General features: G+C 39.1%; 1 protein-coding gene across 5 annotated transcripts in view; it reads right to left on the reverse strand.

Moving 5' to 3' along the window:
* Positions 1-1,067: 1,067 nt before the first annotated feature.
* Positions 1,068-14,382, reverse strand: part of SPAST (spastin) — a 90,440-nt gene continuing 77,125 nt past the window's right edge. For 4 of the 5 annotated variants that reach the window (XM_055253552.2, XM_055253551.2, XM_055253553.2 and 1 more), the window contains 3 exons: positions 13,835-13,905; positions 11,599-11,639; positions 1,068-4,352 (listed from right to left, as the gene is read on the reverse strand). In XM_055253552.2, coding sequence (XP_055109527.1) covers positions 4,230-4,352; positions 11,599-11,639; positions 13,835-13,905 — 235 coding nt within the window. In that variant the 3' untranslated portion in view covers positions 1,068-4,229. Of the gene's footprint in view, positions 4,353-11,598; positions 11,640-13,834; positions 13,906-14,382 lie in introns of those variants that run through there. The other variant, XM_063623757.1, reaches the window with a different exon arrangement.

A 14,382-nucleotide genomic window follows, 5' to 3' on the forward strand; every position in this document is an offset into this window, starting at 1 on the left:
CTCAAAAAAAAAAAAAGAATTCTGTGTTTTGTTCTGGTTTTAAATTACTAATGGATAACCTTGATGCTGTGAGATTTGATTTTAAGTTTCATTACAGTGAGTTTCTTTCCATTTTGTCCTTAGTGCTAAAGCACAGCCTTTAGTTCTAGGATGCTGTCATTCTTCCTTAAGGCAGGCATTTTGGGGGTTCAATGGGAAACACCAAGTATTTACTCAGTCCTTCTTAGTGGAACTTGAATTTCAAACTCTCTGTCCTTGGGCAGCTGCAATCTCTGCTGAGTTCTTTAGACTTTAACTTGCTTTCTGCTGGGTTCCTTTAAATAATCACACTGCACAAGCACAATTTTGGAATCCACCAAGGATTTGAAAGGAATATGTAGGCAGATTTTTGGGCTTACTTGCTGAGGCACTCTCCTTCCCAAATTTCTCTTCTAATTTTCAGGTGTTCTAGAAGTCCCAAATCATTCCTCAGCCCATCAAGACTGTCACATTCTACTTGAATTCTATATCCAAGTGAACTGCACAAACTGGAAATTGCTCTATGGGTAAAAGCTGGTTAAGGTGAATCTCTTGTTTACTTTTTATTTCTTGAGACAGGGTCTCTGTAACCTGGGCTGGAGTGCAGTGGTGTGATCTTGGCTCACTGCAACCTCCTCCTCCCGGGCTCAAGCGATGCTCTAACCTCAGCCTCTCAAGTAACTGGGACTACAGGTGTAGGCCACCAAACCTGGCTAATTTTTAGTGGTTTTTTTTTTTTTTTTTGCAGAAACAGGGTCTCCCTATATTCCCCAGGCTGGTCTTGAATTCCTGGGTATAAGCGATTCTCCCATGCTGGCCTCCCAAACAGACATGAGCCACTGCACCCAGCCTGAATCTCTTCCAATATAGGACTTTGCAGTTTCTACCTCGTTTTGATTGCTCTGCAGAGTCACCCAATCATTGCTTTCTATATTTTGTTAAGAGTTTATAATTGTTACTAACAGAGTCTAACACACACAACTCCTTCATTATCAGACTGCAACCCCTAAAATATCAAAAAGTTTTAAAGTAAAAAAGTAAAGACAAACTAAAGTTTATCATTTATTTCCAATACATTAGGATAAAAACCCACTTTATGCAACTGTACCCTTTAATTCATTTCTTCTGAAGAAAAGTACAAAAGACCAGACTAAAATTGAGACAAGCATTTAAAGGAAAATCCTTTGACTCAGAGTCCAAAACCGAACTGTAAATGGTTCATTTTACCAAAAGAATTAGTTTTTGTACAAAATATAAAGAATTCTACACTATAAACAAAGACTGCTGTATACGTACTTAAATTAGAATTCTAGTTATCTGCTTTTCCTCTAATTCTTCTGGAGTACAAACATATTTGCAAGTCAGAAATCTAATATTCTCAATGGACAGACTGTCTTAGAATAAGCTTTTACCCTTAAGATACCTGGAAAGATAGTACTCATTCTTTCCCTTGGCTCAAAGTCCAATATATCAGTAAGTTTTAATTTAGTTTACAAAACTCTGCCATATTAACATGAAGAGCACACTAATGCTTAATGTTTAAGCATTATCTTTTAGGAAGTAATATAACACAGAGCTCAACATTGAATCTAAAAGGTCACAATCTAAGTCATTATTAATTCAGAAAACTTCAGCAACTTCTATCTTTATTGAAAAAGACCAAACCAATCCCTTATCTCCTACTATATCATTACTCTATTTTCATGGCCCTTCTATCAAAGAAACAGCTTAAAATAAAACTTGGTTAGAGTTAAGTCATAGAAAATAGTTCTCTAGCACTAGGTGAAGTTCAGACTTGATCAGGAAAGCAACTTCTATACAGTAATGATTTTCTGACTCAATGTTTAAGATAGTATTAACCTGACTTTTATCTCTTTTAACATTTGAAATCTTTGTTATCTAAAAATCTTTCCCAATAGAATTATAATCATGATAACTTTAAAGGAGACAATATATTAAAAGTTGAGCTGGAACCACATAGTCCTTTAATATGATTAGCCAGTTATCCAAGTATCAGTAACGTTAATCCCCTTTTAAATGAAAACAGAATGAAATTTTATGAGCTTAACTGAAATGTCTTAACTTAGAACTTCTCAATTCTTTTCATCATATATATTTCATTACTACCTTTCATTGTCAGTATTTCATAATTGATGATGTAATGTTTGAGACCTTAAGGGGATACTACCCATCACCTAACATATGCATAGCTCTGGCTTAAAAAAAATTTTTTTTCCCCTATTTATCTCAACTCTCATTTTTATTATTCAGGGAGTTCCAAAGTCATGATTAGAAGAGACATGATTTACCTTATGGCTACAAACAGCATATGATCCTAAGAAATCATGCATCTTCTGGCTGGGCGCAGTGGCTTATGCCTGTAATCCCAGCACTTTGGGAGGCCGAGACGGGTGGATCTCCTGAGGTCGGGAGTTCAAGACTAGCCTGACCAACATGGGGAAACCCCATCTCTACTAAAAATACAGAATTAGCCGGGGTGGTGGCACATGCCTGCAATCCCAGCTACTCGGGAGCCTGAGGCAGGAGAATTGCTCGAACCTGGGAGGCGGAGGTTGCGGTGCGTCGAGATTGCGCCATTGCACTCCAGCCTGGGCAACAACAGCGAAACTCTGTCTCAAAAAAAAAAAAAAAAAAAAAAACCCAAAAATCATGCATCTTCCATATTCAAACAAATCTTTAACAAGAGCAAGAGTAAAATTAAGAAGAATGTATGTCTTCATTATAAAGTTCTTACCTAGTAGGGGCAAGTTTTTTATTTTAATGTATTCTTTCAAAACCTAAGAAATCTTTCCTAAATGAAAAATTTTTGTTACTACTACAAATACTCTTTCCACTCATGACATTTTACATAGCATCATTTAAGCACCAGAGAAAAGTTCTGTAAACAAACTTTTAACCAGTAAACTATGGGCAAATATCTATTTGCCTTTATTACAATATTTTAAAGGCCATGATATGAGTCTCTACTCCCTATAATGACATTTTTATAATGAAAATCCAGGCATATTTATACAAACAAACGGAATTACTGTACATTTTGGGAGAACAAAAGGCAGATCAACAGACTAGAACTAGAACTTTTGAGTTAATAAAGCAAGCAGAAGGAACCTAGAAAAATGTGTGCCATGTATAAAAATTCAGTTTTTTTAAAGTTTCATTGCAGGGATTAATAATTATTAATAATAAAAGATGGTAGTTCCATTGCTTATAATTATCCTGTATACATTAAGAAAGTAATAAGCAATAAATTAGAAATGTCTTAGTTCCTAGTATTTCCCTTCTCTTGCACTGGAAACATTTTCACAGCAGTTAAAATTGGCTCTCTTAAAAATCAGAATAATTCTTGCAGAAAATAAATTCCATCAGGAAGAAGTTAACAGTCTACAATAGGTTTCTGACAAATACATTAGAAAAAAAAATACTGCAGGTCACATGAGGACTGATCTACATGTTATATGACAGAGTAACTCAAACCTTCAAACCTTCTCTATTCTACTAGATTTGCTTTGTTGCTATTATATTGCTATCTAAACTGTTTGGTAGCAAGGTAATAGAAAAATAAAAGGTAAAAAGAACACAACAATTGTTTAATGTCTGTAGATTTATGAAGAAGAAACTCTCAAAATAAACTTTTTCCTATTACAGTTACTTAGGAAAAAAGTTTCATTTGGCACACTGAATTTATAAAACGAGAAAAGAAAATAACCTTAAGAGTGTTTGGCATTCCAATCACCCGTAGTTAAGACAACAGTATGAAAGAAAAGTAGGAGAAATTACTATTTTAAGAAAAAACATCAGAAGACAAACAACCAAATGTTCTTGTGTCTTCTACCATTCACTGTCTCTGGAATACTTTCATCTGCAACACAATATACAAATTATTATTTACATTATGATTATATTGGTAAAGAAGACCAGAATCAGGTTTTGTTGTCCTCTAACTTACAGTGTCCATTGGGATAACTGTGACCATCACGGCAAGGCCTTAAGCAACAAAAAATTCCATTTGCATTGTATATTTTGTTTAAGTTTGTTTTCTGGTTCATCTTCAAGTTTGGTGCACAAATATGTAAGACTCTAAAAGGTCCTGTAAACTTAGGCTGTTTCTGTAGCCAATGACTGTTCACTGAAGATCTTGTGTTTCCTCTTTTGTTAAGTAAAATGTTCTGCAGGTTTACAAAGGTATTTCCTTAAACAGTGGTATCTCCAAAGTCCTTGTTCCAACGTATGTACGCTTCTAAAGTTTGAGGGCTGACGCTGCGTTTTATTTTTTTCAAGGATTCAGTGAAGTCAGATAATCGAATATTTCTCATCTAGATTTTTAAAAAGCACATGACAATACAAATGATTAACAGGTATATAGTGATTAACGAAATGATGGATTAAAGTAATGATGCTGCTGTTTATTAATGTTATAAAAAACATACGTGTATGTATTCTTAGAAAATTATGTCAGCCATTTAAATATATTTTCTATGTTGATCTGCTACACAAGAAACCTTAAATGCTATACTAATATATTTATTACTTGTGTTTAGTTTCATAGGTATTAACATTTGAAAGCATAATATTTTTCCAATATATAAACAAAACACAATCATTTATAGAAAAGTTCAAAAATATAGACAAAGAGAAAAAAAGAATCACAATTTCACCACTCAGATATGCAACCTCCCCCTCCCAGGTTCAAGCAATTCTTCTGTCTCAGCCTCCCGAGTAGCTGGGATTACAGGCACATGCCACCATGCCCAGCTAATTTTTGTATTTTTAGTAGAGACAGGGTTTCACCATGATGGCCAGGTTGGTCCCGAACTCCTAACCTCAGGTGATCCGCCCACCTTGGCCTCCCAAAGTGCTGGGATTACAGACGTGAGCCACTGTGCCCAGCCTAAAGTTTGCATTTTTATATTAATTTGGTCTTATTTTCTGATCTTTTAAATTGCCTTTGGAAATAGATTAAAACAATGCTGAGTTAATGAATATCTATATTTACACCTAAGTATTTTTAAAAGGCAAAATGGATAGGTTCACAGAGTCCAGGCAATAGAAAAATAAAAATTTTGGCCAAGCACGGTGGCTCACACCTGTAATCACAGCACTTTGGGAGGCCAAGGCAGGTGGATCACCTGAGGTCAGGAGTTCGAGACCAGCCTGGCCAACATGGTGAAACCCCATCTCCACTAAAAATACAAAAATTAGCCAGGCGGGTGCCTGTAATCCCAGCTACTCAGGAGGTTGAGGCAGGAGAATCGCTTGAACCTGGGAGTTGGAGGTTGTAAGTAAGCCGAGATTGTGCCATTGCACTCCAGCTTGGGCAACGAGCGAGACTCCATCTCAAAAAAAAAAAAAAAAAAATTAAGGCAAAATGCAGTTTGGCATAAATGACCTGTGTTAAAAATCATTACTAGCGTACACCTGTATTTTGGCCCAAAAATAACAAGTTAAAGAACTTTAAACAAAACTTCAACAACTGATATTTATCCATATTTTAAAAATTACTCTTAAAAACCCAATCTAACTTCATATTATCTTCGATATCTCCATGAGATATCACCTACACTTGTAACTTGTAAACTAATCTGAAAAATTTTAGCCAAAAAGAAAAAAACATATAGTTAAAATATAGGCTGGTTGCAGTGGCTCACACCTGTAATCCCAGAACTTTGGGAGGCTGAAGCGAGTGGATCGCTTGAGCCCAGGAGTTAGAGACCAGCCTGGGCAACATGGCAAAGCCTCATCTCTACAAAATGTACAAAATTTAGCTAGGCATGGTGGCGCACGCCTGTAGTCTTAGCTACTAGGGAAGCTGAGGTGGGAGGATCACTTGACTCTGGGAGGTTGAGGCTGCAGTGAGCCATGAGCATGCCAGTGTAATTCAGCCTGGGTGACAGAGTGATACCCTGTCTCAAAAAAACCCCCCCAAAACCCAGCAACCTCCCACCAAAGAAAACCCCATAAGCACTATATGAACCCTACTTGTTTCCTATTTAACTGTAAAACACACACTGCCTCTTCCTAAAGGCCAAAGTGTAGAAGAATGATGAATGTAACATGGGTATTAAACATGATATTACTAAATAAAATTTATTTGTTATAGAAATTAGTATTTTTGTTTTGAGACAGGGTCTCACTGTTACCCAGGCTGGAGTGCAGTGGCATGATCTCGGCTCACTGCAATCTCTGCCTCCCAGGCTTAAGAGATCCTCCCAAGTAGCTAGGACTATAGGTGTGCGCCACCACGCCCAGCTAACTTTTTGTAATTTTTGTAGAGATGAGGGTTTCACCATGTTGTCCAGGCTGGTCTCGAATTCCTGAGCTCAAGGGATCCAACGGCCTCGGCCTCCCAAAGTGCTGAGATTATAGGCATGAACAACCACGCCTGGCCAGAAATTAAGGTTTTAAAAGATGTTGATGTAATTCTAATTTAAGTCTATAGTTTGATATGTGTATATATATGAAACTTATATGATATTTTAAGGTAAGAGACTAATGTATACAACAGGAAAAAAAGCAGCTGGTAGCTGGTTTAGTTAAGGGGGGAAATAAGTAGCAAAGTTGTCTTATCAAAATAATAAAGGAGTTAAAGTTAATAGATACACAAGGTACTTAAAAAACAAAGTATATTGTACCCCAATTTATAACCAACAATTTTAGTACTAACCCTTAAAAATACAGAAATTCCAAACCAATTATTTGAACTTCTATTATTATAAACTGTAAAGGATAAGTTGGGTTTTTCTTTTTTTTTTTTTTGGAGATGAAACAAAGTATATTGTAGCCCAATTTATAACCAACAGTTTTAGTACTAACCCTTAAAAATACAGAAATTCCAAACCAATTATTTGAACTTCTACTATTATAAACTGTAAAAGATAAGTTGGGTTTTTTTTTTTTTGGAGATGGAGTCTCGTTCCTGTTGCACAGACTGGAGTGCAGTGGTGCGATCTCAGCTCACTGCAACCTCCACCTCCCAGGTTCAAGCGATTCTCCTTCCTCAGCCTCCCGAGCAGCTGGAATTACAGGCATGTGCCACCATGCCCGGCTAATTTTTGTATTTTTAGTGGAGACAGGGTTTTGCCATGTTGGCGAGGCTGGTCTCGAACTCATGACCTCAGGTGATGCAACTGCCTCGGCCTCCCAAAGTGCTAGGATTACAGGTGTGAGCCACTGCGCCCGACCAAGTTGGGTTTTCCTTATCTAAATTTATATATATTCACTGGTAACTGACAATACACTTTGGTATTAAAGTTACACCAAATAATGGGTATATAAAATTCTAGTATACAGTTTTAGAGAGCAAACTACTTGTGTTTACATCTCATCCCATAAATGATAATGACAGAATGGATTACCTTAATCTCTATAATAAAATGCCACTATCAGTTTCATATTTTTTAAAGTTATTTAATGGATCTTTACCTAGTGTTTACTATGTGCCAGCTACTTTAAGTGCTTTATAAATATTAACTCATAAGCAATAACAACTAAAGGTCATTATCAAATTATTAATACCAAAACCACTAGATTAAAAAGAAACAACTGAATGAAAGTATACAGTAGAGCCAGGCGTGGTGGCTCACACTTGTAATCCCAGCACTTTGGGAGGCTGAGGTGGGCGGATCTCCTGAGGTTGGGAGTTCCAGATCAGCCTGACCAACACAGTGAAACCCTGTCTCTACAAAAACACAAAATTAGCCAGGCATAGTGGCGCATGCCTGTAATCCCAGCTACTCGGGAGGCTGACGCAGGCGAATTGCTTGAACCCAGGAGGCGGAGGTTGCAGTGAGCCGAGATTGCGCCATTGCACTCCAGCCTGGGCAACAAGAGCGAAACTCAGTCTCAAAAAAACAAACAAAAAAAAGTATACAGTAGAACGAAATATTGTCACAATATAACCTGAATATATATAATTAATGGGATGCTCACAAAAGATACCAGTAATATTCTTCCTTGTAAATCACTCAGTAGTTTTATTAAGCTTTAATTTTTAGTTTTACCATCTAAATTTTTAATAAATAATGTTACGAATTTAAAAAATGGTGGATAAAACTGTATTTTTAGGTGTGGGATTAAAAATTTCAAGCCTGGCATGGTGGCTCACACCTGTAATCCCAGCATTTTGGGAGGTTGAAGTGGGAGGAATGCTTGAGGAATCTGAGACCAGCCTAGGTAACATAGTGAGACCCCATCTCTACAAAAAATTTAAAAATTAGCTGAGTGTGGTGGTACATGCCTGTAGTCCCAGCGACTCAAAAGGCTGAGGCAGGAGGATAGCCTGAGCCCAGGAGCTGGAGGGTGCAGTGAGCCATGATTGTACCACTGCACTCCAGCCTGGGCAACCAAGTGAGACACTGTCCCAAAAAACAAAATAAAAATAAAAATAAACGAAATTAAATTAAATAAAGTAAGTTAGAAAACTAAAAGCTTTCAGCCGGGCGCGGTGGCTCACGCCTGTAATCCCTAGCACTTTGGGAGGCCAAGGTGGGTGGATCCCAAGGTCAGGAGATCGAGACCATCCTGGCCAACATGGTCAAACTCTGTCTCTACTAAAAATACAAAATAAAAATTAGCTGGGCATAGTGGCACGCACCTGTAGTCCCAGCTACTCAGGAGGCTGAGGCAGGAGAATCACTTGAACCCAGTAGGCAGAGGTTGCAGTGAGCTGAGATCACACCACTGCACTCCACTCCAGCCTAGAAACAGAGCAAGACTCCATCTCACAAAAAAAAAAAAAAGAAAGAAAACTAAAAGCTTTCTTAAAAAAAAGTCAAGTATGATACCTCATCCGATAGGCAACTAAAAGCCTGAAGACAAAAAAAAAACTCCAAAATGTACTTAAATACACTCATTATCTATGTTAACGGTTCACTGTCCCCTCAACAGCTGCTGAAATTAGGGAAATAAAAAATAAGTTACAAATATACAGCTGTCCCTTGGTATCTCTGGGAAATTGGTTCCCCCATAGACAGCAAAATCCGCAAACGCTTAAAGTCCCTTATATAAAATGGTGCAGTATTTGCATACAACCTACACAATCCTCCTGTATACTTTAAAACATCTCTAGATTACTTATAACACCTAATACAATGTAAATGCAATGTAAATAGTTTTTATACTATATTGTTTAGGGAATAATAACAAGAATAAAAGTCTGTACATGTTCAACACAGATGCTTTTTTCCCCCCAAGTATTTTTTATCTGCATTTGGTTGAATCCATGAATGCAGAATCCACGGATAGGAAAGGCTGACTGTAATTGAAGCCTGATTTCAAAATTTTGCACACAGAGTTATGACCATTCTGTATACCCAATTTTATATTTTACATGCAACTTTTTTCAAATGAAATGCTTCAGCATCTCATAAGGAGGTCTTCCATATTAAGAAACGGTAATAAATTGGCTAGGCATGGTGGCTCACGCCTGTAATCCTAGGACTTAGGGAGGCCGAGGCTGGCGATCGCCTGAGGTCAGGAGTTCGAGACCCACCTGGCCAACATAGTGAAACCCCATCTCTACTAAAAATACAAAAAAAAAAAAAAAAAAAAAAATTTGCCGGGCGTGGTGGCCCATGCCTGTAATCTCAGCTACGCAGGAGGCTGAGGCAGGAGAATCACTTGAACCTGGGAGGTGGAGGCTACAGTGAGCCACGATTGTGCCACTGCACTCCAGTCTGGGCGACAGAGCGAGAGTCCTTCTCAAAAAAAAAGAAATTAATTAATTAAAAAAATAAAGATTATTGAAAAACAAAATAGAACATTATTAAAAGATTAACCTATAGTTACAGGTTATTTTTATTGTGTAAAACCCCACAAGTTTCATATAATTTTTTTTTTTTTTTTTTTTGAGACAGGATCTCACTCTGTCGCCCAGGCTAGAGTGCAATGGTGCAATCTTGGCTCACTGCAACTTCTGCCTCCCAAGTTCAAGTGATTCTCCTGCCTCAGCTTCCTAAGTAGCCAGGACCACAGGCACATGCCACCATGCCCAGCTATTTTTTTTTTTTTTTTTTTTTTTGAGACGGAGTCTTGCTCTGTCGCCCAGGCTGGAGTGCAGTGGCGCGATCTCGGCTCACTGCAAGCTCCGCTTCCCAGGTTCATGCCATTCTCCTGCCTCAGCCTCCCGAGTAGCTGGGACTACAGGCGCCCGCCACCACGCCTGGGTAATTTTTTTGTATTTTTTAGTGGAGACAGGGTTTCACCATGTTAGCCAGGATGGTCTTGATCTCCTGACCTAGTGATCCACCCACCTCGGCCTCCCAAAGTGCTGGGATTACAGGTGTGAGCCACCGCCCCCGGCCTAATTTTTTTGTATTTTTAATAGATACAGGGTTTCACCATGTTGGCCAGGCTGGTCTTGAACTCCTGACCTCAAGTGATCTGCCCACCTCGGCCTCCCAACGTGCTGGGATTACAGGCATGAGCCACCGCACCGGGCCTATAATTTTCTTCTGTTTGGCATTTATGTAATGTGATTTGATAGAAAATGACTTAATGTCTATGTATATATGTTTTGTCTATTACCAAAAAAAAATTTGACTGAGACTATTTCATAGGTTTCCATATTTTGAAATGAAGCAAAGTTAATTTTTTCTAGCTTCTAATCAACTAGAAAAATCCATTAAAAAAAATTAGTCCCAAGCACTCTGAGAGGCTGAGGCAGGAGGATTACTTGAGGCCAAGAGTCTGAGGCCACCCTGGGCAACAGGGAGAGACACCATCTCTACAGAAAATTTAAAAATTAGTGGGGCATTGTGGCACTTGCCTGTAGTCCCAGCTACTGAAAAGTCTGAGACAAGAGGACTGCTTGAGAACAAGAGGTCAAGGTTACAGTCAGCCACGATTGCACCACTGCACTCCAGCCTGGGAACAGAGCAAGACCCTGTGTCTCAAAAAAAAAAAAAAAAAAAGGCCGGGCGTGGTGGCTCATGCCTGTAATCCCAGCACTTTGGGAGGCTGAGGCAGGCAGATCACAAGATCAGGAGATACAGACCATCCTGGCTAACACGGTGAAACCCTGTCTCTACTAAAAGTACAAAAAGTTAGCCAGGCATGGTGGTGGGCGCCTGTAGGCCCAGCTACTAGGGAGACTGAGGCAGGAGAATGGCGTGAACACGGGAAGCGGAGCTTGCAGTGAGCCGAGATCGCGCCACTGCACTCCAGCCTGGGCGACAGAGTGAGACTCCGTCTCAAAAACAAACAAACAAACGAAAAAAACAGCCAGATGCAGCGGCTCAAGCCTGTAATCCCAGCACTTTGGGAGGCCAAGTTGGGTGGATCACTTGAGGTCAGGAGTCTGAGACCAGACTGGCCAATATGGTGAAACGCCCTCTCTACTAAAAATACAAAAATTAGCTGGGCTTGGTGGTACATGCCTGTAGCTACTTGGGAGGCTGAGGCAGGAGAATCGCTTGAATCCAGGAGGTGGAGGTTGCAGTGAGCCGATATCGTGCCAGACTGTCTCAAAAAAAAAAAAAACCACACACACACACACACACACATTCATATATGTATGTTTTACAATATAGAGGACAAAGAAAATATCATTGTAAAATACTGTACCTCACTGGCAGACATATTCTTCACCTGTTCTGGTTTTAGTTCTGTAAAACATAAAAGTCAGGCACTTAAAAATATATACATTTTGCAGTTTAAATTGTTGAAGGGCAAAACCAAGTACAATGATCTACATGTATCTATTCAGTACAAATCATTACATTAAAAGAAAGAGACACATGTTAACTTTGAGCACATACAATTTATAAATGCTTAGAAGAGAATATTCCTTCTTAGGAATCACTGGAAAGTGTTCAATTTCTTGCATACTGCCCAAGAACAATAGTTCACAAATTTGAAAGGAAACTTAAAAGAATGCAACTTGTTCTTTACAAAATGCATTAGTCTGTTTTTGTTTTTACTCTGCACTTTATGTATTTACTTTTTTTTGTTGGAGACAGAGTCTTGCTCTGTTGCCCAGGCTGCAGTGCTCGGCTTACTGCAACCTCGCCTCCCAGGTTCAAGCGATACTCCTGCCTCAGACTCCTGAGTAGCTGGGATTACAGGCACGCACAACCACACCTGGCTAATTTTTGTATTTTCAGTAGAGATGCGTGCGGTTTCACCATATTGCCCAAGCTGGTCTCGAACTCCTGACCTCATGATCCACCCATCTCGGCCTCCCAAAGTGCTGGGATTACAGGCGTGAGCCACCGTTCCTGGCCTATTTATTTACTTTTTAAGACAGCAACTCACTCTGTCACCCACCCAGGCTGGAGTGCAGTGAGTGGCATGACCATGGTTCACTGCTGCCTGGACCTTCCAGGCTCAAGTGATCCTCCTACTTCAGCCTCCCAAGTAGCTGGGATTACAGGTGCATGCCAACAGGCCCAGTTAATTTATTATATTTTTTTGTAGAGACAGGATATCCCTATGTTGCCCAGTCTAGTCTCAAACTATTAGGCCCACACGATCCTCCCACCTTGGCCTCCCAAAGCCCTGGATTATAGACATAAGCCACTGCACCCGGCCATTTTCTGTACTTTAATGGATGCAAATCTTTTTTTAAACCCAAATTTTGTCTACCTTAGAATAGCCAAAACGTTCCAAGAAAATACAACTTATTTATGCATTAGCTACTATTTCTAAATCCACTATCTGAACAAGATGTAAGCTCCAGCAGCAAGAAAATTTGTTCATCCAGAGTTTCAAAATATACTCTCAAGATTACATTTTTTATTTTGCAAAGTAGCAGTTCTTAATCAGTACCCTATTTCACTATGGGAGGTGTTACTGGTAATTTTTAACCAGTAAAACAAAAAGGTTTTGTATAATGTAGGCTTTTAAGGTAAATTACATTAGACACTATGATAACATCTTTCTCATACAACTACATTCAATTGTACTTTCTTGAATGACAGAAAAGGGATGGAGCTATTATGATTATTTTATCATCATAGCTAATAATCTGAGTGCATACCTGAAAGCATCAACCATCCACTACCCATGCTGGCTGTGGAAATGTAGCTGAAAATATCTATGTGAGTTTATCCTAACCTAACCTAAAAAGAATCGGTCGTGGTATTTCAGAATCAACCAAGTAACCTGAATAAAAACATAGCAATAAATATTTTGCTGCCAATTCCTCAAAATATATAATTAAAAAAGTGAAAACTTCTCTTATATAATTTCCTTTAGACACATTAATTTCAAATGATGTCAGAATATTGAAAAGAGCCAGAAAACAGATAAGAACATTTTCCTTACATTATTCTTTTTTGTTTAAAGTTTTCTTTTTGAGTTTTCTGCTGCTTACTTACTATCAGGAAGTGAAACCTCTTGCCTAGAACAGGGGTCACAGTCTACTCGCTCATAGACTGTTTTTGTATGATCTGTGAGCCAAGAATGGTTTTAAGGCTGGGCATGGTGGCTCATGCCTGTAATCCCAGCACTTTGGGAGGCCAAGGCAGGCTGCTCACTTGAGCCCAGGAGTTCAAGACCAGCTTGGGCAACATGGTGAAACCCTGTCTCTACAAAAAAATAAAATAAAATAATTATCTGGGCATGATGGTGCATGCCTGTAGTCCCAGCTACTGGGAAGGCTGGGTGGGAGAATCACCTGAGCCTGGGGGGTTCGAGGTTGCAGTGAACTATGATTGTGCCACTGCACTACAGCCTGGGCAACAGAGTGAGACCCTATCTCCACAAGAAAAAAATCTCTTGGTAGATTTTTTTGGACTTCTTAAACTTCTAAAGTGGTAAAATAAATAGTTCTAAATGTTTCAAGCTCTTGTATACCTACCTCGGATAGGACCCAGTGCTGCATCTTTTGCCAAAGCTGTTAGGTCACTTCCTGAGTATCCATCAGTCATTCTGAGGAAGGCAAGGAAGAAATAGCAAATTATTTCCCACCCCCCCTTTTTTTTTTGAGACAGAGTTTTACTCTTGTTGCCCAGGCTGCCGTACAATGGCATGATCTCGGCTCACTGCAACCTCCACCTCCTGGGTTCAAGCGATTCTCCTGCCTCAGCCTCTCAGGTAGCTGGGATTATAGGCATGCGCCACCACACCTGGCTATTTTTTTTTTTTTGTATTTAGTATAGAAGGCGTTTCACCATGTTGGTCAGGCTGGTCTCGAACTCCTGACCTCAGGTGATCCACCTGCCACAGCCTCCCAAAGTACTGGGATTACAAGTGTGAGCCACCGCACCCAGCTGAAACAGCAAATTATTTTCATCTCTGCAGATTTAAAATCTCCATATAATAAGAGAGTAAAAACTAGTTTCCTTTTGTCAGCAAACCCATAGTTATGAGGGTTTGATTTTAAGGGAATAGAAAGGCCCATTTGCT

The sequence above is a fragment of the Symphalangus syndactylus genome, chromosome 18 (assembly GCF_028878055.3).
Source record: "Symphalangus syndactylus isolate Jambi chromosome 18, NHGRI_mSymSyn1-v2.1_pri, whole genome shotgun sequence".
NCBI lineage: Eukaryota > Metazoa > Chordata > Mammalia > Primates > Hylobatidae > Symphalangus > Symphalangus syndactylus.